The sequence below is a fragment of the Tamandua tetradactyla genome, chromosome 19 (genome assembly GCF_023851605.1).
Source record: "Tamandua tetradactyla isolate mTamTet1 chromosome 19, mTamTet1.pri, whole genome shotgun sequence".
NCBI classification, from domain to species: Eukaryota; Metazoa; Chordata; class Mammalia; order Pilosa; family Myrmecophagidae; genus Tamandua; species Tamandua tetradactyla.
Window position 1 is genome coordinate 51,869,652 of NC_135345.1, and position 27,629 is coordinate 51,897,280.

Here is a 27,629-nt window from a genome sequence, read left to right on the forward strand (position 1 = left end):
TTTTAGCTATATATGTATTTAAACTTTTTTATTGTATAGTAAAACATATATACAAAGCAAAGAAATAAAAAAGCAATAGTTTTCAAAGTACTCTTCAAAAAGTGGCTGCAGGATAGATCCCAGAGTTTGTCATGGGCTACCATATGATCCTCTCATATTTTTCCTTCTAGCTGCTCCAGAATATAGGAGGCTAGAGGGCTTCAATACTTTTTTTTTTATCATCACAATTGACTTTTTTTCCTTCCCTTTTTTGTGAACAATAACATATATACACAAAAGCTACAAATTTCCAAACACAGCACCACAATTAGTTGTAGAACATATTTCAGACTTTGACATGGGTTACAAATTTTAGGTTTTTACTTCTAGCTGCTCTAAAACACTGGAGACTAAAAGAGATACAAATTTAATGATTCAGCATTCATATCCATTTGTTAAGTCCTATCTTCTATGTATAATTCCACCATCACCTTTGATCTTTTCATACTTCTCATTGGGGTTGTTTGGGCTATGGCAATGCTAAATGTTTGATATTGGAAGGGTCTGTCACTAATATGGAGTAGGGAGATAGAACTATCTGATCGAACCTTTCTTTTGACTGTGTCTCTGCATGAAGTATGCCAGGAAGATGAAAAGAAATTGCCGATTAATTCACTTTTCTTTTTTTGTATCTTCAAGTAAAGTTCGTTAAAAGAGGAAATTGAAACCAATAATATATATTTTAAATTGGGTGCTGTTATGGCATTTTTTAACTTGTTAGGTGTATATAGCAGAGTTCAGCATCATTCCAGCCTTTCAGGGTTTCACTGTCTAGCAATGCAAACAGACACTCGGAGTACACAGCGAGCTATGAGAGATAGAACAGAGGTACAGGTCTTTATGGGAGCACAGAGAAGGGACCGCCTCAAGCTAAGCGGGGCTTACAGTCAGCTTCATAACATGGAGAGCTCAGGCTGGCTCTTAAAAGGTAAGGTGTTTTTCAAGCACAAAAGAAGGGATGAGATGACTATTTTTCATTCACAGAACCAGAAGTAGCTCAGTGTGAATGAACTGGGTAGGTTTAGTAAAATGGCAAACATGAGAGGTTGGAAGGTCCTAAATCTCCAAGGACTTTTTGAGAGAATAACTAAGTTCCTTAGAACGCTAGCAAAGGCATGAAGTAACAATTCACAAAATTAGAGATTAAAAACTTTCCAATAAATATATATTTAAATGTTCAATGTCACTAAAAATTAATGAACTATGTATGAAAAGTTCTAAGGAGCTTAGTTATTCTCTCTATAAAATTCCTGAAGGATTTTGATTTGGCAGTAGGGAGGGAGAAAGGAGGAAGCTGAGATTGCAGATGAAGTGCAGCTATTTTCAGTGTTCCCAGCTAGAAATGAAGAAGGTCTGATGCAGGCACAGGGAAGGAGAGGAGTGGAGAGGTCTGAGGGCTACTTACGGGGTAGTTGAGGGGAGATTCAAGGGTGGCTGCCATGTTTTTGGCTTTGAGAGGTTGATGGAATGGTGGTGCTCTTCCCTGAGATTGGGAGAATAGAATATTTTGGGGGGAAGAGGCTTGATTTTGAAAATGTTGATTTTGAATTGACAGTAAGATCTCTGGACTTGGCTATCCTTTAAGTATTTCCCCCCTGAATTCTCAGGCATTGGCTAAGAGCTACCAGGATACAGTGGGAGAGCTGGGAGTTGGGGAAGCATGGGTAGCCTGTCCCCAAAAGAGGCGAAAGTCAGAGGATGGGAAAATGGCAAAGGCATAGAAAGGGTGTGGGACTGACATCCTGCATGCATATGTGACACGCATATTCTACCATTTATTTGTTTTCCTGTTGTTGGATATTTCCAATTTTGCACTATTATAGACCAGCAGGGAGCATGTCTGACTTCTGTCCTGTTCTTATGGAGCTTATATTTTAGTGTGGTGAGGTAGGAAATAAACATCACACAACGGAATAAAGAAAGTAATTGGATATAGTTGAAGAGGGCCATGTGGAAAAGAAAACAAGGTGCTGAGAGAGAGTGGCTCGGTGGGTAGTGGCGACGGGGGCGGGAGGGGGGCTCCTGCTCCGGCTCAGGTGTTCAGGAAGGGCTGTCTGAAGGCCACGTGATGCGACAGCCCGGAGCCAAGGGATCCGCAGAGTGTCAAGCGTGGTGCATAGGATGGAGGGGGACTGGTTAGAATTAGGTCACGGGCAGACACCTGATCAGAGAGGGCCTGCTAGTCCGACTTAAGACTCTGGGTCTGCGTTGGTGTGATGGGAGGCGGGATGCTGGGTCTGCGTCGGTGTGATGGCAGGCGGGGCTCTGGGTCTGCATTGGTGTGATGGGAGGCAGGGCTCTGGGTCTGTGTCGGTGTGATGGGAGGCGGGGCTCTGGGTCTGCGTCGGTGTGATGGGAGGCGGGACTCTGGGTCTGCGTCAGTGTGATGGGAGGCGGGATGCTGGGTCTGGGCCGGTGTGATGGGAGGTAGGGCTCTGGGTCTGCATCGGTGTGATGGGAGGCGGGCTGCTGGATCTGTGTCGGTGTGATGGGAGGCGGGATGCTGGGTCTGGGCCGGTGTGATGGGAGGCGGGGCTCTGGGTCTGAGCCGGTGTGATGGGAGGCAGGACTCTGGGTCTAAGCCAGTGTGATGGGAGGCCATGGGAGGATTCTAAGCAGGGCAGCGCTCTGAGTTACAGTCTAGAGAGATTGTTCTGGCTGTTCTGAGGGGAAGAGGGGGAGCAGGGAGGCAGGTCCAGTAGCACAGATGAGAGATGATATTGGGAACAATGAGGTTGGAGAGAAGATGGCAAATTCAGGAAATATTTTGAAATAGGGTTGAAAACTTATTGATGATGGTTTAGTTGTCTGGGGTGAGGGAAGTGAAGAATCAGGGACAGAGTCTAGGTTTTTTTTTTTTTTTTCTTAAAAAAATTTTTTTTAACTTTTTCCATTAATTAAAAAAAATTAACAAAGAAAACATTAAGATATCATTCCATTCCACATACACAACCAGCAACTCTCAACATCATCACACAGTTGCATACCCACCACCTCCCAGAACATCCGCCTCAATCCAGAAACAGAAACAAAAAGAAAACAGAAAAAGAAAGAAAACGACAACAAAGAAAAAAAAAAGACACACACACCACACCCCTCACCCCTCGCCCCCATCCACCACCAGCATCTCAAACTAAATTCACCTTAACATTTGTTCCCCCCATTATCCATCTTCACTCCACATGTTCCACTCCTCTGCCGATACAGTAGCCAAAAGGAGCATCAGACCCAAGGCCTCCACATTCACAGAGTCCCACTGCGAAAGCCACACCATTGTTCAACCATCACCAAGAAACATGGCCACTGGAACACAGCTCCACATCCTCAGGCAGCTCCCTCCAGCCTCTCCGCCACATCCTGAACAACAAGGTGACATCCACTCAATGCACAAAAATAACCTTCAGGATAACCTCTCAACTCCACCCGGAATCTCTCAGCCATTGACACTTAGTCTCATTTCACTCTTCCCCCTTTGGTCGAGAAGGTTCTCTCAATCCCTCGATGTTAATTCTCATCTCATTCTAGGGTTTTTCTCAGTCCCTCGATGCTGAGTCTCAGCTCATTCCAGGACCTCTGTCATACGTTGCCAGGAAGGTCCACACCCCTGGGAGTCATGTCCCATGCAGAGAGGGGGAGGGTGGTAAGACTGCTCGTCGTGTTGGCTGAAGAGAGAGGCCACATCTGAGCAACAAAAGAGGCTCTCCTGGGGGTGACCCCTAGGCCCAAATTTTAAGTAGGCTTGACCTATCCCTGGTGGGGCCAAGCCTCATATGAACAAACCCCAAGACTGGGGGCCCAGCCCATAGCCCTGGCTGTCCACACTGCCTGTGAGAACATCAAGAACTCAACTTGGGGAAGTTGAACCTCTCCCCACTCTCACCACTCCCCGAAGGGGACCCACAAACACTCTTCCAGTCACTGATCAAATCACCCTGGGATTCATCAGGGCATCACCCCAGACAAGCCAACAAAACCTCATTCAATGCACTCACGACATTCAATCAAACTATCTACATGAGCTCTACTAGGAAATGCTCTAGTCAAAATACAAATTCTGTAACAAACAAACATTCCTTGCTTCAGTCTCACTCACAAGGTGACACTTTAAAGCACCAATCATCATCCATTCTCAGCACCCTGCAATAACGACACTCCTCCGCTCCCTCACGCAAAAACATTTTCAAAATCTGTACATTGTACATTTCACTACTATCACACACTCTAGGCATTCCCAGATTACACCATCTCAATCTTTGCCATCCATCCTTCCTCCTGACTTCATCCATGTCCCCAGCCCTCCTCCCTCTACCATTCCCACACACAGCCTCACCCAGTGTTCCAACATAACTACATTACAGTTAGGTAGCACTGCGCCATCCATCTCCGAGGTTTTATATTCAGTCCCGTTGCACAATCTGCATCCCCCCAGCTCCAACCACCCAATATCTCACCCTATTTCTATCTCCTGATGGTCTCCGCCACCAAGGAAATATTCCAAGTTTATTCACCAATGTCAGTTCACATCAGTGAGACCACACAGTATCTGTCCCTCTGTTTCTGGCTAATCACACTGAGCACAATGTCCCCAAGGTCCATTCATGTTGCCACATACTTCATAACCTTATTCTGTCTTGCAGCTGAATAACACTCCATCTCATGTAAATGTCACAGATTGTTTAGTCAGCTCTCTGTTGATGGACATCTTGGCTGCCTCCATCTCCTGGCAATTGTTAATAATGCTGCTATAAATATTGGTGTGCAAATGTCCACCTGTGTCCTTGGCCTCGTGTCCTTTGAGTAGTGACAACATATAGATGGGTCCTATTTTTTAATCCATTCTGCCAGACTATGTCTTTTGATTGGAGAGTTTAATCCATTAACATTCAGTGTTATTACTGCATGGGTAGTACTTTCTTCTACTATTTTGCCTTCTGGATTTTATATGTCATATCTAATTTTCCTTCTTTTTACCTTTACTCTAGGTCTTCCTTTCTACACTCTTCTTCACACCTCTCTCTTCTGTCTTCGTATCTGTCTCTAATGCTCCCTTTAGTATTTCTTGCAGAGCTGGTCTCTTGGTCACAAATTCTCTCAGTGATTTTTTGTCTGAAAATGTTTTAATTTCTCCCTCATTTTTGAAGGACAGTTTTGCTTGATATAGAAGCCTTGGTTGGCAGTTTTTCTCTTTTAATAATTTAAATATATTATCCCACTGTCTTCTTGCCTCCATGGTTTCTGCTGAGAGATGTTCAATAACACAGTCTTATTGGGCTCCCCTTGTATGTGATGGATTGCTTTTCTCTTGCTGCTTTCAAGATCCTCTCTTTCTCTTTGACTTCTGACATGCTGATTATTAAATGTCTTGGAGTGTGTCTATTTGGATCTATTCTCTTTGGGGTACACTGCACTTCTTGGATCTGTAATTTTAAGTCTTTCATAAGAGTTGGGAAATTTTCAGTGATAATTTCTTCCATTAGTTTTTCTCCTCCTTTTCCCTTCTCTTCTCCTTCTGGGACACCCACAACACGTATATTCATGAGCTTCATATTGTCTTTCAATTCCCTGAGTCCCTGCTCATATTTTTCCATTTTTTTCCCTATAGTTTCTGTTTCTTGTCAGATTTCAGATGTTCCAACCTCCAGTTTTGAAATCCTATGTTCTGTCTCTCGAAATCTACCATTGTAGGTTTCCATTGTTTTTTTCATCTCTTCTACTGTGTCTTTCATTCCCATAAGTTCTGTGATTTGTTTTTTCAGACTTTCAGTTTCTTCTTTTTGTTCTTTCCTTGCCTTCTTTAATCCTCCCTCAATTCAGTGATTTGGTTTTTGATGAGGTTTTCCATGTCTGTTCATACATTCTGAATTAATTGTTTCAGCTCCTGTATGTCATTTGAATTGTTGGTTTGTTCCTTTGACTGGGCCATATCTTCAATTTTCCTAGTGTGATTTGTTATTTTTTGCTGGCGTCTAGGATTTAATTACCTTAATTAGTTTATTCTGGAGATTGTTTTCACTTCTTTTATCTAGGGTTTTCTTGCTGGATGAATTTGTTGTCTATCTGTTCTTTGACATTCCGTTCAGCTTTATCTGGACCTTTAGCTTAAGTTTTGTTTAACAGAGGAGAATTTTTCAGTTCTTGTTTTCTTGTTTCTTGCCCTGCTTGTGTGGTGCCTTCCCCCCTACACACACTTAGGAGGGTCTACTTAGATATTATATACCCCAGTCAGATTTTCCCAGACCAAACTGGCCTCCTATCAGGAGGAAAGAGTCACCTGCGTCGGTTTTCCCTGAGGGTGAGACCCAGCAGGTTGAAAGACTTTCCTGTGAAGTCTCTGGATTCTGTTTTTCTTATCCTGCCCTGTGTGTGGTGCTTGTCTGCCTGTAGGTCCCACCAGTGTAAGATGATGCAGTACCTTTAACTTTGGTGGACTCTCCCTGCTGGGGGTGTGGTGGAGACAGAGGAGAGGTTGTAGGCTGGTTTTAATGGCTTCAAATTACCAAATTGAAGCCCTGGTGTCTGAATTCCTTGAAGGAGGGATTCCACCTTGGTGGGGCTTCACCCCTCCCCTGGCGAACGCACAGGCTCCAGACAAGCCCCCAAAAGAGCTCACTTCTGCCTATGCCTGGGGCAGTTGCAGCCTGAAAAGTCCTGCTGCTGTATCCAGAGGCAGTCAAGCCTTTGTAGATACACATCCACAAAAACCTCTGTTTCCTTTTTTTTCCCCCCTTTTTCTGTCAGTCCTGCCCACTTGGCACCGGGGCACAAATGAGCAACCTCTGCTTTGATCAGGTTCACCTGAGCTGGGGGCCTATTTTTAGTAGTCAGAACTTGTTACTTAGTTCCACAATTGGCATTTGATTGTGCCTAGTCCCTGCTGCTGGTAAAGTCCTTTCCTTTCCCCTCTGGGAAGCGGCCTGTGGGGGAGGGGTGCTGGCTGCCGCAGCTTTGGGAACTCACGGTTTGGGGGGGTGCTCGCAGCTGGTCCAGCTGGTCCAGACTGGGGTACGCTGTGTGTCTGGTCACTGACGTGGCCCCAGAGCTGTTCTGTACTGTTTCTGGTTATTTAATAGTTGTTCTGGAGGACAAACTAAAACACGCACGTTGTTAAGCCACCATCTTGACCCTGGAGTCTAGGTTTTTGACCTCAATAACTGATAGTAGATGATGCTTTTTACGGGACTGGAACAACCAGAAAAGCGTCAATTTTGTGCAGAGTTTGAGATGGCCCTGGATGGTCAGGCACCGTCACGTAACAGATGCGTGTAGCCTGGAGGGCCATGCCGGGACAGACTGGGGCTGTTAATTCGTGTATCATCGCTGCAGAGAATGTTCTGCTTGGACTCCATGAGGGCACCAGGGGAATAGTTCATATAGCTGGAGAAGAGAAGCCAGTTGCGGCTGAGCTTTTCTCATCCTTTTCATACATAGTTCTTTAATTTTTAGTGACATTGAACATTTAAATATATATTTATTGGAAAGTTTTTAATCTCTAATTTTGTGAATTGTTACTTCATTCCTTTGCTAGCGTTCTAGTTTGCCAGCTGCCGGAATGCAATATACCAGGAACGGAATGGCTTTTAACAAGGGGAATTTAATGAGTTGCTAGTTTACAGTTCTAAGGCTGAGAGAATGTCCCAATTAAAACAAGTCTATAGAAATGTTCAATTTAAGGAATCTGGGGAAAGATACCGTGGTTCAAGAAGGCCAACAATGTTCAACGTTTCTCTCTCAGCTGGAAGGGCACGTGGTGAACATGGCGGCGTCCCCTGGCTTTCACGTGTCTCTACCAAAAAGGGGCTCTCTCCAAAATGTTTCCTCTTTTAAAGGATTCCAGCAAGCAACTTCACCTTCAGTGGGTGGAGACACACCTCCATGGGAATCATCTAATCAAAAGCTACCACCCACAATTGGGTGGGTCACATCTTCATGGAAACAATCAAAATGCTCCCACCCAGCAATATTGAATGAGGATCAAAGGGCATGACTTTTCTGGGGTCCACCACAGTTTCAGACCAGCACAGCTAGTGAGATTGTAAAGCTCTGTATGTTTTGATTAATATTAGAATTATTTATGAAAATATGTTGCCAGAGTAACCATGCAAATAAAACGGATTTTGTGTATTACTAATGCTGCTCTTTGGGAGTCTCCATAGGACTTATTAAAACAAGAAACCCTAAGTTAAACCATGGACTGTAGTTGCGAATATGATTATAAAAATGTGCACCCATCAGTGGTAACAAATGTACCACACTGTGCGAGGTGTTAATAATAGGGTGGTATATGGGAATCCTGTATTTTATGCATGATTGTTTTGTAAATGCACAACTTCTCTAATAATAAAAAAGAGTTGATAGCTGTTGTTTAGCAAGACATGCTAAATAGCAGAGATACAATGAACTGACAAGCAGTTGTAGCTCATCTCTGTCACATTATTTCTCTTAATGCCCCTTGGATGCTTGTAACGTGACACATTCTTGTAGCACATCATTGTAGTAAGACACAACTTAGTCTTGCTGCGTGTTATGTGCGGCCAACAATGATGCACGTTTCTTTTCCTTCCAATACAGGATTATGGTTTTGTCAAGATACCCGATAGTGAAGTCGGAGCATCACCTTCTTCCGTCGCCAGAGGGCGAGATTGCACCAGCCATTACGCTGACTGTTAACGTCACAGACAAACTGGTGGATTTTGTTGTGACACACTTTGGGAATCATGAGTGGGTTTCTTTAGTCTGTCTGATATTACACAAATGTCAAGAAATATTAACACAGGACATTGATTTGCTTTCTTTTCCTTAAGTATTTCCCCCCCATGTTGCTGGTTTTAAAAATCAAGCATAAACATTTAAAAAATAGAAAGAAAAAAAACCAGGCAGAGAAATATTCTGAGATGCATGTGCTCTTTAGCTATGGCATAGGACAGAAATGATGGCCACCGTAGCCAGCAATTACTGGGCATATTCTCTGTGTAGGTGCTGTGCTAAGTGCAGTATTGTGTTTAATCTTCATTCTGTACAAGGTAAGCACTGTTCTAACACCATTTTATCAATAAACTAATCTGAGAGAGGATAGATAACTGGCCTAACCAAGATCATGAACTAGGAAGTAGGTGCCCCCAACTTTAGAACCTGCACATTTTTTTTTTTTAACTAGAGAGTAAACCAAACTACAGAAAAATGAAAATCCTTTTCCGCCAGGATTAGTACTACAATTAGAAGTTACTGTTGGGATTTGAGGGTACCAAACACCATTCCTTTTTTCTGTCATGTTTTCAGAATCAGCTTATACGTAGACAAAGGTGTCTGGCAGATGGAAATCAAAATATCACTTTTAATACTAATAAGCCTATTTGCAAGACATGACTTAATTATGCTCTTATAGGCATGCAAATGCATTCTCCAACAGTGCATACAACTGACACCGTTCTCCAGAATAGCTGACCTACCCAGCATGGGCTGAGCTGCCCTGTCAGGTTTTCTCTTTGGTAGAGAGAGCAGGTCAGAAAACACCCTGTCTGCAAACTGGCAAGTTTCAAGGGGAACAAGAAGGAAGGATTTGAGAAAAGCATGCTCAGCTAATTCTTCCAAACTTATTAAAAAGTCCTCCCCCAAAGTAAAGGGTAGGGAAGGAGGCCAGCATAGTTTTCTAAGGAAACTCCTATACAAGAAGGCTCGGGAATGGGGAATGAGTTTATTCCCCAAAGAATAACAGTCAATGAGTTAGTATTGAGTGATTCATGAATATTGCCAACAATATATTAAAAGCAAAGATAAAAATTTATAAATAATGCTTTACCATTCCAAACCATAATGATTTAGAACAATGATGCAAAGTGCTATAGAAGTGTAGTAAAATAAACATGCTTATTCTGTCCCCATTAGTTATACAGGAGACCTCAGAGCTTTAAAGTTACATGTAAAACATTAGAAAAACATTATTGTACCGCACATAAAATACCAACATGTCTACTATCCTTATTTTCCTGGTTACCTCACTTCTTCTCACTAGACATGGATCTGTGAAAGCATATTTGAATGTTTTCTGCTTATGTCAGAGCATAAATAATGTAAGCAATCCATCCAAATATAATGAACACGAACCATTCATTATTCAGTCTTCTGCTTGACTCCTTAGAAATAAGAAGGGTGTTTGTAGGATGGATGGTATAGAGGACCCATTTCTCTTTAAAAGGCTGTTTAAAGAAATACTTTCTGTTTCTCCCAGTAATTTTCATACACAAAATACAGGCATTCAGAAAATCCCTCCACTTCCACCTTAATTGCACTGAGTTGGCTTTATCTCTTTAAAAATAGATACTTTAGTGTCTAAAGGTTGCAAAACCTCACCTAGAATTTTACCTAAGAAACAATTGAATCTACTTTTTCTGTGCTCCCTTTAACCTTTCAACCTCCTGTCCAATGTAAAGAATAAATGTTAAGTCAAAAGGGAAAAGAAACTTAAAAAGACATCCTAAGAATATGCTTGGAAAAGAGGAGGGAAGGATTGCCTTATTTAACTTTCTGTTGACCACATATTTAAGCCCCTTGATTAACACTGTATCCTTTACTTGCAATTTAATTTAATAATAACAAAATCAACCATAGCAGTAATAGTGGTTGAAACTTCTTAAAGATCTATAACTCCAGGGAGGGAAGAAGTATATTTTAATGGGTAAGAGCCTGGGTTGTAGACTCAGACAATCTGGTTTGAATTCTAATTCTGTTACTAGGTGTGCAACATTCGTAGACTTATTTTACTTCCTTGAGCCTCAGTGGCAATAATCTTCCATACTTCATAGGGTAAGATAACATACGCAAAGTACATGAATACAGTAAGCTCTCCATTAGGACTGGCCATTATTATGAAATCAAATCAGACATCACTAAATACCAGGCAGCTTTAAAAATAATTTATTCACTGAGCATGAATTGAGCATCTGCTGCATACTGAGCACAGTGCTAAATGTAATCTCTGTCCTTAAGGAGCCACCATTCTTGTGTCACTGCCCAGAAGGACTGTTGGTGGGCACTGCTGTATGGAACTCAACAAGGTTATCCCGTAACAAAACCAAAACTAGAACACATAAAGGACCTTGAATAATTTGTGAAGCCATTGTTGCATATTTTTGTTTGCCTTTGTATTCTATAATACTAGATTCAAAACTCAATAGCAGATACAAAACTTCTCACTGCAAATAAATAGAGGTTTCGTTTTCTGGGGATTATGGCATACAAATGTAAAATCACATTAGTAATGAATTACAAAATGCTCATGCATTTTTTATCAAAATTTTATAAATTACTTCCTACACAAATATCTCTTACAATTGATAACTAGGAAATAGCAGTACTTCTTAGAAATCATTTAGGCAAACATCATAAACTAAAATTTTATGTAATTAACTTAGCCCATCAGTTAACTGACATTATATTTTTAAAAATCTATAATATGTGCCATGTACAAAGAGGAACAAGTACAGAAGCTGTAGTCTAGAGACCTGTGTTCTAGTTTTGGTTTTGTTACAGGATAACCTTGTTGAGTTCCATTTCTTTTGTCTCTAAAAATGGGATAAAATTGCCTTATGCACACCACATAACAGTGTTATTGGGCTGGTCAGTGTTAACAGATAGGAAAACATACAACATACTCTTTCTCCTCACACAAATACATATACTTTATCACCAGATAACATTTGCTTCCTGAGAAAATGTAAAACTAAACTCACAGATTACTTTTCCAATAACACATTGCTAAAATATATTTGAATGACAACACATCTGTCTTGCAGTTTTCTGGATCTTTCTGGACCTGGATTTGAATCCTAGTTCTGTGTTTCAGAAGCAACAGAATTTACTGCATACCTAATGAAGGGACTACTTTCTAAGATGTTAAAAGGAACAGAGAAAAGATGCTGAGATCTCAGAGATATTAGCAGCAGTGAGAGTCATTACCTCTCTCAGGGCTAAAGGGGCGGAACAAATAATGTTCCTAAAGCCCAGTGAAATCTGGACGAAGGCAGGGGGATCACTTGGCATGAGGAATGCAGCCACTGCCAGAGATGCTGCCACACAGGTGGGAGGTACTGGGGAAGAAATACCCCAACTGCTCTGTCGTTTCACCTTTTCATCTCCTAATGGTGCCTCCAATTGGCGAAACCCAACTGGAAACCAGCAGACAAGGGAGCCTGAAAGATGAACTCTGCAGGGGTCAACCTCTGAGGGCAAGAGGAGGGCAAAGACCATATCTGTATAGGGGAAGTGGAGAACAGCCAAAGGTGAATTAGTTAACCTCATTTCAAACTAGAGCCGGTGCCTGCCACTCAGTTACCATGGCACGGTACCTGGCATTTAGTATGTGTTTAACAAATGGTCATTCTTTTCACTCTTCTATTTGTTGAGATAGCTTTTAATATTGCTTATCTGTTTTTACATGCTTATCCAAGCTTAATCCTGTCTTCAGATCCTGCCACAATGAGATTTCCCCAATCTTCTCTGTCCTTGGTCTCCCCACCATCTTCCTTTGCCATTTTTTTTTCCTTAAGGCTTATTTATTGGCTATCCTTCTATATAAATCCTTGTATTGGTCCACTCTCTATTTGCTCTTGGATGAATTTTTCTTTTTCTCTCCTGTATATTGCAGGGAACCTTATTCCCCGAACTCCCTTGCCTGCTGGCTTCTGGGTAGTTGTAGCCAATAGGAGGCACTAGTGGAAGATTGGAAGGTAGAAGGAGGAGAGAAGCCATGTATTTCTCCTCTCTCTCTGCTTCCTCTGGTATCTCTGGCAGAGACTGAGTCTCTTCTGTGGATACAGTTTTACCCTACATGGTCCTAGCCCCTTCTGGGGAGCCTCCTCCTTAACTCCCTTTTCTACCAGCAGTTCTAGAATCTAGTAATTACCTCCTTCTGTGGTTGCTGTAGCCACAGAGGTGGTATTAGTTTCTCCGCTATTGCGAATCTCTGGTTCCCTCACCCCCCTCTCTTTGGCTGCCATTTACTTGGTAACCAATTCCTTATGTTAATTTCATTTTGTTTGAAACACCTAGAATGATTTCAGTTTTCCTGGCTGGATCATGTCAAATGTGATGTTCTCTTCCTCCAACAGATTGACTGTAACCCGCCCCCGCCAAAAGCTTGATATCCCTGCCTGTTACCTCAGTTATAATTCTACAGTGCTTAGTATAGCAAAAGTACCACATTTAGTCAGGATTTTGCTGGGGAAGCCAGAGAATGTTTTAGAAAATGTTTTAGAAGAAGCAGAGTGGGTTATGTGCTCCTGGTGTGTTCTGTGAATGTCAGGATTCTCCTTCTTACCAATATTTCTGGCTTTTTTTCTTTTTTGCTACATGTTCTTCAGCTGTAATACTGATGATGAGGTCTCACATTAGTGATATAATCTCTCCTGATGAAAAGTTGAATGCATGTAGTTTTGTAGAATTGATATTTTAAGTCAACTTGATGCCAAATGATTTGTGGAGAAGGATCGTGTTCTTAGTCAAAAGTATGTCAGCCTTCTCAGCTGGAGCACTGTATCTATGATTTGTGCAGTTGCATAACATTAAGACATTTGTCCAAGTAGGAATTACTCTGGTTTTGTGCACTATTTGAAGATATTCAGTGGGAACTTAGGTACCTAAGGCTTAAAAAAATTGCCTTGCAAATGCAATAAAGAGATGCCCTTTTTTTTTGCATTTCTTAGAGATGACCTGGACAGGAAACTTCAAGCTATTGCTGTTTCAAAACTACTGAAAAGTAGCTCTAATCAAGTGATATTTCTGGGATATATCACTTCAGCGCCTGGTTCCAGAGATTATCTACAGCTGATTGAACATGGCAATTTGAAGGTAACGCAATCTTAGTAAGTTTTCTGATTTGTTAAGTAAAATGTCTCTTTCCATGTTAAAAAAAACAATCCAACAATTTTATGTGTTCTCATTTATCTACTGTTATGTAGCAAACCATAGCAAAACACACTAACTTTAAACAACAGCAACCATTTACTTATTCACAGATCTGCAGTTTGCAGAGGTCTTAGCATGTACAGCTCATCTCTGCTCCATGTAGGGTTAGGTGACTCAGTGAGGGGTTTTCAAGATCCCTTATTTACATGACTGGCAGGTCGGGGCTGGCTGTTGACTAGGAGCTCAGCTGGGCCTTTGGGCTTGGGGTCTTCGTTCTTCTCCATGGGCTTCTTCCTTGCGAGGTGACTGGGTTCCAAGAGTGAGTGGGCTGACCCTGTATTGTCTTGTTTGGCCTAGCCCTGTCGTCACGTGGTGTCACTTTTGCCACAGTCACAAGCCAGATTCAAATGAAAGAAATATAAAGCGACCTCTTGATTGGAGGAGTGTCAACACATTATAAGAACGGATATGAGATATTGCTGTGGCCATATGTAGAAAATACAGCCTTCCACTTTTTGAGATGATAAAATAAAAAATGAAATGCCACATGGAGAGGCTGGCTGATCAGCCAGACAGGTACTCACCAAGTGACACTTAACTTTTTAGGTCTAAAAAACTTAAAATCATCAGTATACTCAGATGTGATCATGCTCTGGGGAACTGACACACTAATAAAATCCTCAAGACACTGATTGTACGCTAACATGCCAAATGTAATAATTTATAATGAGAAATAAAATTTTTATATATAGTTAAGCCTTTTCTAGAGTTCTTGGTCCTTTTGCTTTTAACTCCATGTCTTGAGATAATGCTTACAGAGTAAAACCGTTATTTATATTACGTTGAGTTTACTACTTTAACTCTTACAGTGTAACATTATACACCAAGTTCTTGGAGTGACAGAGGTGAGAGAGAGAATGGCATAATGGGATTTTCTACATGTGTCAAAAAACACCAAGTAACAGTGGCTTAAATAAGATAAAAGTTTATTTCTGTATAGAAGAAAATTCTGGGTGGGTGATTTGCACTGATATGGCACTTGTGGTGTCAGGAATCTTTCTTCTTTCATCTTGTGGCTCCACTTTACAAGGGCTCCATTCCCAAGTTTACCTCATGGTCAAAGATGTTTTAGGTACCAGGATAGAGGAGGGGACAAAGAAGGAACAAAAAGCTTATGCACGGTATCTCTAAAGGCCAGTGCAAGAAAACTGACCACTTCCACTCACATTTCATTGGCTGGAATTTTATCATATGGCCACCCTTTGCTGTACAGTGGTTGAGGTTTGTGATATTTAATCTCAGTGGCCATATACCCAGCTTAAAATGCTGTAACTTTGGAAGAAAAGCAGGACAGATATGAGGGAGCATGAGTTAGTCTCTGTCCTCGTGCATAAGGCAGAAAGTAGAGTCCCCATTTTGGCTTTATGGTGGTGATGTTTATTATAGAGAACACAGAAGGAAGCACTTTTGCAAAGAAGATGATGAATTCAGCTTTGGACTGGGTTTGAGTCCTTAGTGGGACATAATGGAGATGTCCCATAGGTAGTTGGACATATGGATCTGGAATTCAGAAGGACAATCAGGACTAGAGAGTGAAGGAAATTGCCAGCATAAAGGTGATTATCGAAACCATGGAAGTGGTTGAGAGTGCAAAAGGAAGACCAAAGAAGATCCCTGATCAAACCGCATTTAAGGTGGTGGATGAGGGAGGAGAAGGGAGATAATTTCAAGAAGGAGATTAAGGAGAATTCACAAGAGGAGAAAGTGGAGAGTGTGGAATCACAGAGACTACACTGATTATTTATCACTGTATAATCAACCACCTCAAAACTTAGTAGTTTAAAACAGCAGTGGTTCATTATTTCACATGGTTCTGTGGGTTGACAGAACGGTTCTCTGTTCTTGTCTGGGTTCATTCGTGCACTCAGCTCGTGGCTCAGCTGTGGCTGGAAAGTCTGTGATGGCTCCACCCACATGTCGGGAGCACTGGGGCCTGCTGGTAGCCTGGACTTGCTCCACACTGCCCCTCATCATTCACTAGCCCAGCTGAGATTTTATTCACCAGCAGTTTGACCTTAGAGCAAGTTATTTAATTTTTCTGGGCTTCAATTTCCATGTCTGTGAAGTGTTGATGGTAGTATCTGTTGCATCATGGGGTTGCTATGAGGATGGAACATACTGTAATGTCTACAAAGCCCTCAGCCTTGGATGTAGGATGACTCAATAAATATATATGTCAGATAAATGTGTATGTAAGAACATCTGTAAAGCATATGGAAGAATGTTAGACAAGGTAATGTATTGCAAGTCAGAGAAAAAATTGCATCATAGTAAGAGAGGACGTGTGTGTGTGTGTGTTTCTCTGTGTGTGTGTGTGTGTGTGTTAGGGAAGAGGAATTTAATTTTATTTTTATTTAATCCTCTGTTGGTTTCTACTATCACTGTCAGAAGCTGTGTCAAGATTGACAATGGATTTTCATAGTTTTTTTCTATTAGGAAATTTATGAATATGGGAAGGAGTTATAGTCATAATACTTGGATGAACAGATTTTACTCTTTAAGAAATGAGTTTTTAAATTCTGAAGTCTTAAAATTTGACAGCATCTTTTAAAACCTAATAAAATAAAATCATAGTTAAACAGATTCATTGTTTATTATTCCCAGTATGTATAGCTGGATGACTAAACTTTGATTTTTTCCCAAAACAAATCAGAATAGTGATTTTTAATATCATCTTTAAGATTTCTAATTTAATTCTTAAACTTAGCATAATTTTCTTATGTGTAAAAAAGGTATATATGTGTAGGATAAGTAAAGATGAACTCAGTAGCATCCATGTATCCACTACCAACGTTAAGGACAAAGTTAAGTAGTAGATAAATAAATTGCCATATATTCTTTTAGTGATTTAAAATGTGTTTTAGATAAATTTTAATAGTAAAATTCAGAAATGGCAAAAGGTCAGGTATGTCTTCATTTATGGGATTTTTCAACAGAGGAAAATTGAGACTTTTTCCTTTACTGTAACAGCTTCATATTTTGAGTTTTCTGAACACATTGTAGGAAAAAGAATAGGTTTCTGTTCTGCTTCCCTGATGAAAAATAACCCTGATCTCAAGCTTTCAACATGAAAAAGACTCATGATTACTTCCAAAATGTGTTTATTTCCATGATTCAACTTAATAGGCACATATTGAGCATCTGTGGAATGCCTGGATTTGTGCTAAGTGCAAGGGAGACAAATTTGATTGAGTGCTTCTTCTCAGGAAGGGGAGGGTGGAGACACATATAAACAAATACCTTTAGCAGAATGGTGTAGCTGGTGTGCATGAACTATTATTCCACAGAGAATGACAGAGGAAGATGTGGTAAATTCTGCTTAGGTTGGGGGTCTTGGAAAGATGCAAGGAGTCACAGACTTTATTATTATCTGCTGTGATGATTAAGTTCATGTTGGCTAGGTTATGGTGTCCAGTTGTTTGGTCAAGCAAGCACTGGCTTAATTGTTACTGTGAGGATACTTTGTGGATTTAAATGATCGGTAAGTTGATTGCACTTATGACTGATTGCATGTACAATCAACTGAGGAAATTGCCTTCAACAATGAAAGAAGTCTCATCCAATCATTTGAAAACGTTAAAAGCAGAACTGATGATTTTAGGAGTCAGAAAGAAGACTTTCCATCTCTGCTTCAGCCAAGCAGCTTCTCCTGGGGAATTCAGTAAAAACCTTCACCAGAATTCTCAGCTTGTTGTCTGCCCTATGGAATTTGGACTTGCCCATCCCCACAGTTGTGTGAGCCAATTCCTATAATAAATTTCATAATATTTACATCTATATATATATGCATATATTTCCTAAAGTTATGTTTCCTTGGAAAATTCTGACTAATACATCTGCCTAACTCCCTTTCTAAACCACTCCATTTTTGTATTCCCCACTTCTAGTCCAGGAACTAGATGGGTACATAATATATTCTCAAGAAATATATGTGGAATGAGTAAATAATTTGGACTTTAAAACTTGAGTCGAAGCCAGGCAGAGAAAAAAAGCATGCACAAAGTCATTGCTATCACTGGCTAACACATTTTCTTGGCAATTCAGAATACAAGATTTTTAGGCTTTAAGCATTCTCTTCTCTGCTTTGTATTAGGATATCGACAGCACTGACCATAACAGATGGTGTGAATATATCATGTATCGAGGGCTGATCAGGTGAGGACAGATGTTTTATGTTTCGTAAATATGTTATTTTACTCTTTGCATCTATTCTAGAAGGAGAAACTTTATGAAAGCAATTATTTTTTGTTACTTTTTATTAACATTGATTTGGCCAGTTGTACAATTTAACAATCTTTTCAAGGTGTGGCCTAATGATTTAACAAGAAATAACCATCCATTCTTTCATCCATTAATTCATTCAACAAGTATTTATTAAGGATCTGTTATGTGCCATGCATCTCCCTGGCGATGTGGATAAAACAGGAAGGAAACAAGATCCTTAACTCTCGTAGAGCTTACATTCCAATGGAAAGAGATGAAGAATAAGCAAATTAGAAATTATAGGATATGACGGGTATTGGAAAGTGTGATGAAAAAATATAAAGTCAGGTAAGATGGATGGGGAGTGCTGGGGTTGGCCCTGTATGGTATAAAGGGTGAGTAGAGTAGGTCCTTCTGATGGGGTATACTCATTTCCTAGGGTTTCCATAACTCAGGATCACAAACTGGGTGACTTATAACAACAGAAAATTACTCTCTCACAGTTCTAGAGGCTAGAAAGCTGAAACAAGGTGTCAGCAGGGCCATGCTTCTTCTGACTATTCTCAAGAAGAATTCTTCCTTGCCTTTTCCTACTTCTGTTGACCTAGGCATTCTTGGCTTGTGGCAACATAACTCCAATTTCTATCTCCATCTTCACATGGCTTTCTTCTCTTCAACCTGTATAGACATGTACATGCCATTCTCCTCTCTGTGTTGTATATCTGTCTCTCTCTTCCTCTTTTTTTTTTGAACTTATTTTATTTTATTTTTTTAAATACAAAAAAAAACACCAAACAAACACAAACATTCCTATTTTGATCATTCCGTTCTACATATATAATCAGTAATTCACAGTATCATCACATAGTTGCATATTCATCATCATGATAATTTCTTGGAACATTTGCATCTATTCAGAAAAAGAAATAAAACGAAAACAGAAAAAAATTTATACATACAATACCCCTTACCACTCCCTTTCATTGATTACTAGCATTTCAAACTAAATTTATTTTAACATTTGTTCCCCCTATTATTTATTTTTATTCCATTTGTTCTACTCGTCTGTTGACAAGGTAGATAAAAGGACCATCAGACACAAGATTTTCACAATTCTTTTCTGCTTACAAGAATACCAGTACTATTGGATTAGGGTTCACCCTTCGCATAACCTCATCTAACCTGAATACATCTGCAAAGACCCAATTTCCAAATAAGGTCACATACAAGTACAAGGAATTAAGACTTTGACATATCTTCTTGATGACATGTTTCATCCATAATATGGATTGATGCTCAGATCACAGCTTGAATGAAATGAGGGAGTCAATTTGCTTGTATCCTGGAGAAGAGCACCCCAGGCAGAGGGACAGCAAGTGCAAAATCATGAGAGGAGAGTAGGTTTGATATTTATTGGTAATAGCGAGGAGCCCATGGTGTCTGTAGTGGAGGTGAGGTCAGAGAGGTCAGGGGAACAGAACACGAGGACCGATTGATTTCCAGGTCCCTCCACTTTCAGGGTTCTTCAGTCAAGGGAAAGTTCCTGCAGTCTGGAGACCTTCCCTGAAACTCATGGGGGCTCCTCCTGCTAGTACAGAAGAGGTTTGGAGATATTCAACCCAAAGCCTTTACTTCCCTTCCTGGGGAAAGTACTGGGAACTCATAAGTGGGCTTCTAGGATGGACCTCTCTGGGTCTTAGACCCTCATTCTTACAGAGCAGTTCGATCACCCAGAAGCATCTTGGCATTACCTGCCTGGAAGTAGTGGCTGATGATTGACATTGATCACCCTATAAGTCACATTGTATTCTAAGATCTGTGGGTCTCCCCATTTCTGAAGGAAAATGGTTGTCTTCTAGGATCATCTAGAAGATCTTCACAGGATCACCTCCCCTCCCAGTGGTTGTTCAGTTATGAACAACCTGAATCTAGGTTGCTCAGTTATAAGTAACTATCCTGTGAAAGCAGACTTTTAGGTCTCCTGCGCTGTGCCCCATTTTTCTTTTAACAAGTATTGCTCGAGATTAGTGTATGCCAGGCCCCAGGGGCATAGCAGTAAAGAAAACAGACAAGGATCCCCCCTTTGTGGAGGGAAGACAGACAATAAGTGATATCCATGCTATTGTGTTTTTAGAAAGTAACACGTGCTGTGGTGAAAAAATAGAGCAGTATGGAGCATCCGGAATGTGGAAGTGAAAGTGTGACTAGGGTGGTTGAGTAGAATTTACTGAAGTAATGGACCAAGATTTGAAGGAGCAGGCCATGTGGGTATGTGGGAGAAGATCCTCCCGGGCAGAGAGACCAGTTGGTGCAAAGGCTCTAAGGCAGGAGTTTCAGGTAGGTTTGCGGAAAAGTAAGGCTAGAGGGGCTGGAGTGTGTGTGTGTGTGTGGAGGGGGGAGGTGTTGGTGGGGTAAACTGAGTTAAGTGTGGGCAGAGAGGGAAGGGCATAGATGTTGAAAGGTTCTGCAGACCCTTACTAAGGACAATATTTGAATAATTGATTCCCTTTCTTGGTTCCTGATGACTCCATGGGTCTATGTGCTTACTGAGGTGGGTCAAGGAGACCTTTGAGGTGCTAGGATCATTCTGGTTAAAATACTAATTCAGAAACCCTAAAAGGCCCAGCACATGCCCAAATGGTGGCAGGGCCGTTTAGCTTGACTGTAATTTTGGTATTTCCAAAGAGGTAAGTTGGGAAGGGGGCATGCTAAAATGTTAGTTGTGTAAAGTACTTTATGTCTCAGTTTGAAAACAGTTTCTGTTTAAATATTTACTGTAAGTGGTTGTCTTAATGGGGATATTAGAATTTTTAGAAAATAATTTATGATATAGACTGAAATAGGTATGATTTCAAGTTGTAAAAGTTGTTGGTTTTCCAAGACAACTTTTTTTTACCTCTCCTTAGGAAGAGGTTTTATTACCTCTCCTTAGGAATGTGGGATAGGATGGATTTTTGTATATAAATTTTGATACATTCATGAATATATATAAGTTCAGTAAGACTGTTAGAAGATGGGAAGGTAATTTTAAAGATACCCAAATCATCGAAGTTAGGGACTACTCCTTCTTCAGTTTCTGCCCAAAGAAACAGTTCTTTAAACTTTATCTCATGACCTAATTCAATGCTCTGCACACAGTAGGCTCTTATATACATGTTGTGTGACAATGAGAGTTTCTCCATTTTAGTGGAAGATTTGGGTTGTCAGGTCTTCAAGGACTTTTGGAGTGCCCCTGAACACAGTGTCTAAGAAACAGTTTAGAAATTTGATCTTAGAGATTTGGGAAATAAATAACCTGGATTTACTAGAGACACTGACCTCAAAGTCTATGGAGCAGCATGCATTTGGGACCTGATCTTAGACAAATACATTCACTTGTCAGACAGCTCACACCCACATCTGATAATTAGGCACAGCTCTTCTGTTATCCTTTAGGGTGATCAGACATGCTACATAACTCTGGGTTTCTGTTTCTGTTTTGAAGGTAGTTATAGGATTTGTTTCACGTGCTACTCCATTACCTCTCTGGTCCAAGCATCCATTGTCTTTCACCTAAATTATTGCAATAGTCTCTTGACTGGTCTCCCTGCTTGGACCTTTTCCCTGGAGCCGATTGTCCACACAGTAGCCATTGCAGACCTCTGCTCTAGACCTCTTTATTAGATTCCTATCTCACTCTTAGAAAAGGCTAATGTCTTTCCAGTGGCCCTCAAGGAAAGCCTTGCATCATCCGCCCCCCGCCTCGAAGTCTAAGCTCATCGGTGTTCTCGGTTAACGCCCTCCATTCCAGTCATGGTAGAGCTGGTCCTCAGGAATGCCAAGCACATTCAACCTCAGGGTCTCTGCATTTGCTCTTCCTTTCCTTACAACACTCTTTCCCCATTATCTGTTGCTTGTTCCCCTCCACTTTATTCTATTTTTTACTCAAATGTCACTTTATCAGAGAGATCTGCCCTGGCCATCCACTATAAAATAATAACCTCTGCCACCCAGCACTCACTATCTTCCTTACTCTGGCTTTTCTCTGTACTATTAATGTACTTATCACCACCTGATAGATCATATATCCATCCATGCATACATTCGTACATACATTTTTAATTTGTCCTCCCTGACTAGAATGGAATTTCCTGAGGGCAAAGACCTTGTTTTGTTCACTGCTTATTCCTGGTACTTAAAACAGTGCCTGGTATACAATAGGGATTAACATATATTTATTCATTGAATAGAATGAATGAAACTGAGTTGATTTTTTTGGAATAAACAAGTTATAAATAAGAGAAAATGAATATTTTGTTGCTCACTGTTCCCCATTTTTCCATCTGAGTGTCTCAATAAGAATTATTTAGATGATGTCTGTGAAGTGCTTTGAATTTCCTGTGGAACTGAGAGTTCTAAGCTAAAACAAGATGTGGAGTTTTCTCAGACATATAAAATCTTTCATTTTAGCCTTGTAAATGTGGGTGAAAATATCTCTGTGATATTTGGAATTTTAAAGGTAAGAAAAGAATTCCGGTACTAACTCTGGTCATTCTGAAGAATTCCTATTATTGACTCAAAACATAATTGTGTGGGTGACAACTTGGGTAGAGAGAATATTCGTTAGTGTAAAAAAGTAAAGTGAAATTGCCACGTATGTTCTGTGTGAATGTTCCTTGTTCATTTATCTCGTAAAAGTAACGTTATGATTAATACTTAGTTCTAAGCTAGTTGTAGCTGTGATATATAGAGTATGAGGTATTAGAAATGGAAAATTAGTTTAATAATGAAGGTGCCATCTGTTAGGTCACATTGGTTTTCTAGATGATGAAAAAAGCCTTTAAAAATCATTTCTATTTATGCCACAGATTGGGCTATGCAAGAATCTCCCGTGCTGAACTGAGTGACTCTGAAATTCAGATGGCCAAATTTAGGATCCCTGATGACCCTGTGAATTATAGAGACAATCAGAAAGTGGTCATAGACCACAGGGAAGTTCCTGAGAAAATTCATTTCAATCCCAGGTAAGGAAATGCCTTAATGTTGTGGACTACAGCTGTGAGACGCCACATCCCCTCTAGGGAGTCTAAATCCTACCTCAAAATAAGCTACAAATTGTATTTTGTTCTAGAGATCTCAGTAAAGATGATAAAATCCATTTTAGGATGAAATTATGGTACCTGCTTTCTGAGATAGAGAAACATGTTACTATTTCCAACCTAAGGTAAAAACAGATTACATTATCCCCACTGTCACGATCAACATCATCATGATAGCTAATAGTTTTTTAAAACTTTTTGTTTTGAAATAATTTAAAACTGATGGGAAAATTGCAACCATAATACAAAAATAGCACCAACAACTGCAATATACCCCCTCCCCAGATGCCCAGATTTACCAGCCTTCAACATTTTGCCATGATTGTCCTTCCTTCCTTCCTCTTTCTTTCTTTTCCCTCCCTCACTTCCTCCCTCACTTCCTTCCTTCATTCTCTCTCTCTTTCCTTCCTTCCTTCTTTTTTCTTTCTTCCGTTCTCTTTCTTTTTTCTCTCTCTCCCTCTTTCTTTCATTCTCTCTCTCTCTTTCTTTTCTTTCTATCATCTATCCATCAATCTATCTAATCTATCTATCTAATTTTCTAAACTTCTGAGAGTAGGTTACATGCATCATTCTCCTTTACCATTTAATACATCCATGTATCATTTTTAAGAACAGGGATATTTACTTATCTAACCACATTAATTATAGTTATCAAGTTCAAGAAATTGAACATTGATATAAAGCATACGATCTATAGTCTAATTTTTCCCTTATCCCAATAATGTCTTTTTTGGGCATGTTCTCCTCCATTATTAAATCCAGTACAGGATCATGTATTGCATTTAATTGTCATCATCTATTTAGTATTTCTCTCTCTTTAAATTGTGGTAACATACATATATAACATAAAATTTGCCATCCCAACCACTTCCAAACATACAATTCAGTGTTGTTAATTATATTACATCACCATCATCCGTTAACAAAACTTATCCATCACTCCACACTCTGCATCACCAAGCATTTACTCCCCATTTGCTGTCCCCGTCTCCACCTGCACCCCACCCCCAGTAACCTGTAATATACATTCAGTTTCTGTAAATTTGCATATTCTAACTATTTTATGTAAGTGAATTCATACCATATCTGTCCTTTAGAGTCTAGCTTATTTCACTCAATGTGATATCTTCAGGTTTCACCTGTGTTGTAGCATATATCAAAATTTCATTCCTCTTTAGGCTGGATGATATTCCCTAGTATGCATATACCATGTTTTGTTTACCCATTCATCTCTTCTTGGACACTTGAGTTGCTTCCATCTTTTGGCAATTGTGAATAATAATTACTAATATTTGAGCATTGTTGTGTCCCTGACCTTATTCTAGGTACTTTGTGTGTGTTATCTAAGTTATCCTCTTTGGCTTGGTTCTCTTTTATCCTCATTTTATAGATAAGGAAGCTCAGGCTGAGGAAAGTGAAGTAACTTCACTTGGGTTGCATCTCCTCACTTTTGGAGTTACTATGTGGGAAGGAAGTGTGTTATTAGCATTGTTGGGTTGCCATGATTCTCAACTCTGGCTGAACTTTAGATTACCTTGAAGAGCACATATAAAGATTTAGAAGTGCCAAGATGGATTTTATATATGTGCAAATGTTTATGATGACATTTCAGGCTTCATGTACTCTTTACCTATGGAATGGATATTATGTAAACTGAGAGCTAGAAAGAAAACCCAGACTTATTTTTCAGCAATGTCAACAGCCAACAATTCTTAAACAGTTGTACTGTACTTTTGGAATTATCCATAACCACAAAAAGTGGACTTTGGAGGCTAAAATTTTAGTCTGCCTTCCCCATGTTCATGGGTCTTTTTTTTTTTTATTTCTTCATTTGATGTTTTATAAACTGACCACATCTCTCCTGGTTTTATAAGTAAAACCACAGTGGATTATGTTTGACATGCAACGTAAGATCATATCCTTCTGAATACTTTTTATATATCTGTTACTTTTTTTTTTTTTAGATTTGGATCCTACAAAGAAGGACACCATTATGAGAATAGCCATCATTTTCATATGAGTACTCCCAAATACTTTATATGAACTATTTAAAGCAAGAAGTCATTGACTGGGCATGTCCAAGAAAAAAAGTATATAAGACCAAAGGAAGAAATTAAAGAAAGTGAGAAAATTCACATGAAGTTAAAAATTCACATTTTTAAGAAATATCGTATCTATGCAATGGGAAATTCCATCAATTCATAAAATATATTGCTTAATAAAAACATTTCTCATAATTATTTTTCTTAAATTTTTTGTAAAGTAGAACATGAGGTAATATAAGAAAATTTTATTATTAGAGGTAAAATAATAAAAATGTCTTACATTTTTAATGTTTTCAAAAAAGAAATTGGTTGATCAATGAGCTAAAAGTACTACACACAGAAAAGCAGCCTTAAATCCTCTTTGGGAGAAGTCAGGGAAAAATGTTTAAAGATTAAGTCTAGTTATTGGAAGAACTATGTGTATCAGCAGCAGCAGCTTCCTCATCCCCATCCTTCCCTGAGTTGTGATGCAATCGTGCCTTTATCCCCCGCTTGCATCACTCCATGGGAATACATGACGCACCACACTGATGCCTCCATTCAAGCTGCCAGGTTCTGGGAGAACATGACTTAGCACACTGAGGGATTTCACAGGGGGAATTTTCAACCCTAAAACCAATCAGGAAGGTGGCGGGGAAGATTCAGGTCAATAGCACTGTCTCCACAGGGAACAGTGATTTGAATGTTGGTCACGGAGACACATAAGGCCTTACCATCGGAAAGGCCCCAGATGCTGTCTTATCTTTGGGGACAGGGATAGGAATAGAAGAGAAACAATAGGAATAAAAGAGAAAGGTTTTATGTCATTATCTTTGGATCTATTTAAGAAAATGTATTGGGCACACTGCCATATGCAACACACTGTGTCCCAGTCGTGGTTTTAAAAATATGTCCACATACTATTTGGTACTTCCTTCACAAAGTGGAACCTAATTCACGTTTCTTAAGGTGAGAGCTGGATTTAGTGACTTACTTCTAATGAAGAAATAAAGTGAAAGAGATGGCGTGCAACTTCCACATTTTATGTTTTAAAAGATATCGTGGCTTCCTTCCTTGTCTCGCTCTCTTGGATCTGAGAGAAGCCAGCTGCCATGCTGTGGGCAGCCCTATGGAGAGGCCTGTGTGGTGAGGAACCGAGGCTGCCCGCCAGCAGCTGTGTGAGTGGGTCATCTTGGCCATGGAAACCAGCCCCAGTCTAGCTTCTGTGACTTCAGCCCTGAGGATGCCTTTACTGCAGCTACTAAGAAATCCTGAGCCACAAGCATCTAGTTAAACTGCTCCCAAATTCATAAACCACAGAAACTGTGAAATAATAACTGTTATTTTAAGCCACTGCTCCATGTATTGGGATAATTTGTTGTGCATCAACAGATGATTAATACAGCCCTTGAACCTATTCATATTAGGGGAACTTTGAGAACTTGGTAACAACAAACATCTGTTTAGTGCCTGTTCTATCCATAGTGTTGTGCTAGGCACTTGGTGGACTAGGTATCATTTAACTGAAAAAGACACCGTCCTTTTCTCTGGATCCTAAATACCAAGTTTGGGATTCAGAAAGGTACAAAACAGCTTGGTTAGTAAATACTGATTATGACTCTCTGTTGAGTCAGACGCTTGACCAGTATTATCTCCTGTTAACAATCTGCTCGGTTATGCAACCCAGACGTCAACTGGGTCTCTTTACCTTTCAGCTCTGGATAAGATAGCCAGAACTCCTATTTTACTCCCTCTAGAAGACAGTGTCCTCCTCATGACTTCCGTAAATGTGGAAGTAGAGGGCCAAGACTCACTTCTTTATGGTCATCCCTCTGCCTGACCTTCCACCTCATGTTGCAGTTCATAGATGGTCTGACTATTACATTTCTGATATCTGAAACAATGCAAGGTAAATGCAAGGAGAGAGTGCTTTTAATGTACCTAGCTAGCACCTAGCACTCAGAAAGTATTTAATATTCCCCAAAGTTCTGGGGAGGCCCAGTCTTCACATAGACAGCAAGTACTGCCTTGTCCTACACCCAGAAAACCCAAACACTGAACTCATTTCCTTCCCTGACTTCCACAAAACAAACAAAATAAAACAAAATATACTCTCCATATGTTTTAGTGGTTTTACTGAAGGTTTGGAAAGACAGAGGGTGTTTGGAGTATAAAAACTCAAAAAAATCTTCAAATAGAACAAATATTCTCTGATTTCAGAAATATTTTGCCCCCCCCCCCCCACCAGGTAGTCCATCAATCTCCCTCTTCTCTAGTTTCTCATCCCTCCCCAAGTTTTGTTTATTTCTTAGACAATCAGATTAAC

General features: G+C 40.0%; 1 protein-coding gene across 6 annotated transcripts in view; it reads left to right on the plus strand.

Annotated features, from left to right (window-relative positions):
- The window catches only part of CWH43 (cell wall biogenesis 43 C-terminal homolog), a 72,416-nt gene extending 46,888 nt beyond the window's left edge, over positions 1-25,528 (plus strand). For 3 of the 6 annotated variants that reach the window (XM_077136828.1, XM_077136829.1, XM_077136830.1), the window contains exons 12-16: positions 8,608-8,757; positions 13,737-13,881; positions 18,092-18,153; positions 23,049-23,204; positions 25,244-25,528. In XM_077136828.1, the coding sequence (XP_076992943.1) occupies positions 8,608-8,757; positions 13,737-13,881; positions 18,092-18,153; positions 23,049-23,204; positions 25,244-25,322 (592 nt within the window). In that variant the 3' untranslated portion in view covers positions 25,323-25,528. The remainder of the gene's footprint in view (positions 1-8,607; positions 8,758-13,736; positions 13,882-18,091; positions 18,154-23,048; positions 23,205-25,243) is intronic. The other 3 variants (XM_077136831.1, XM_077136833.1, XM_077136832.1) reach the window with 1 other exon arrangement.
- Positions 25,529-27,629: the final 2,101 nt, after the last annotated feature.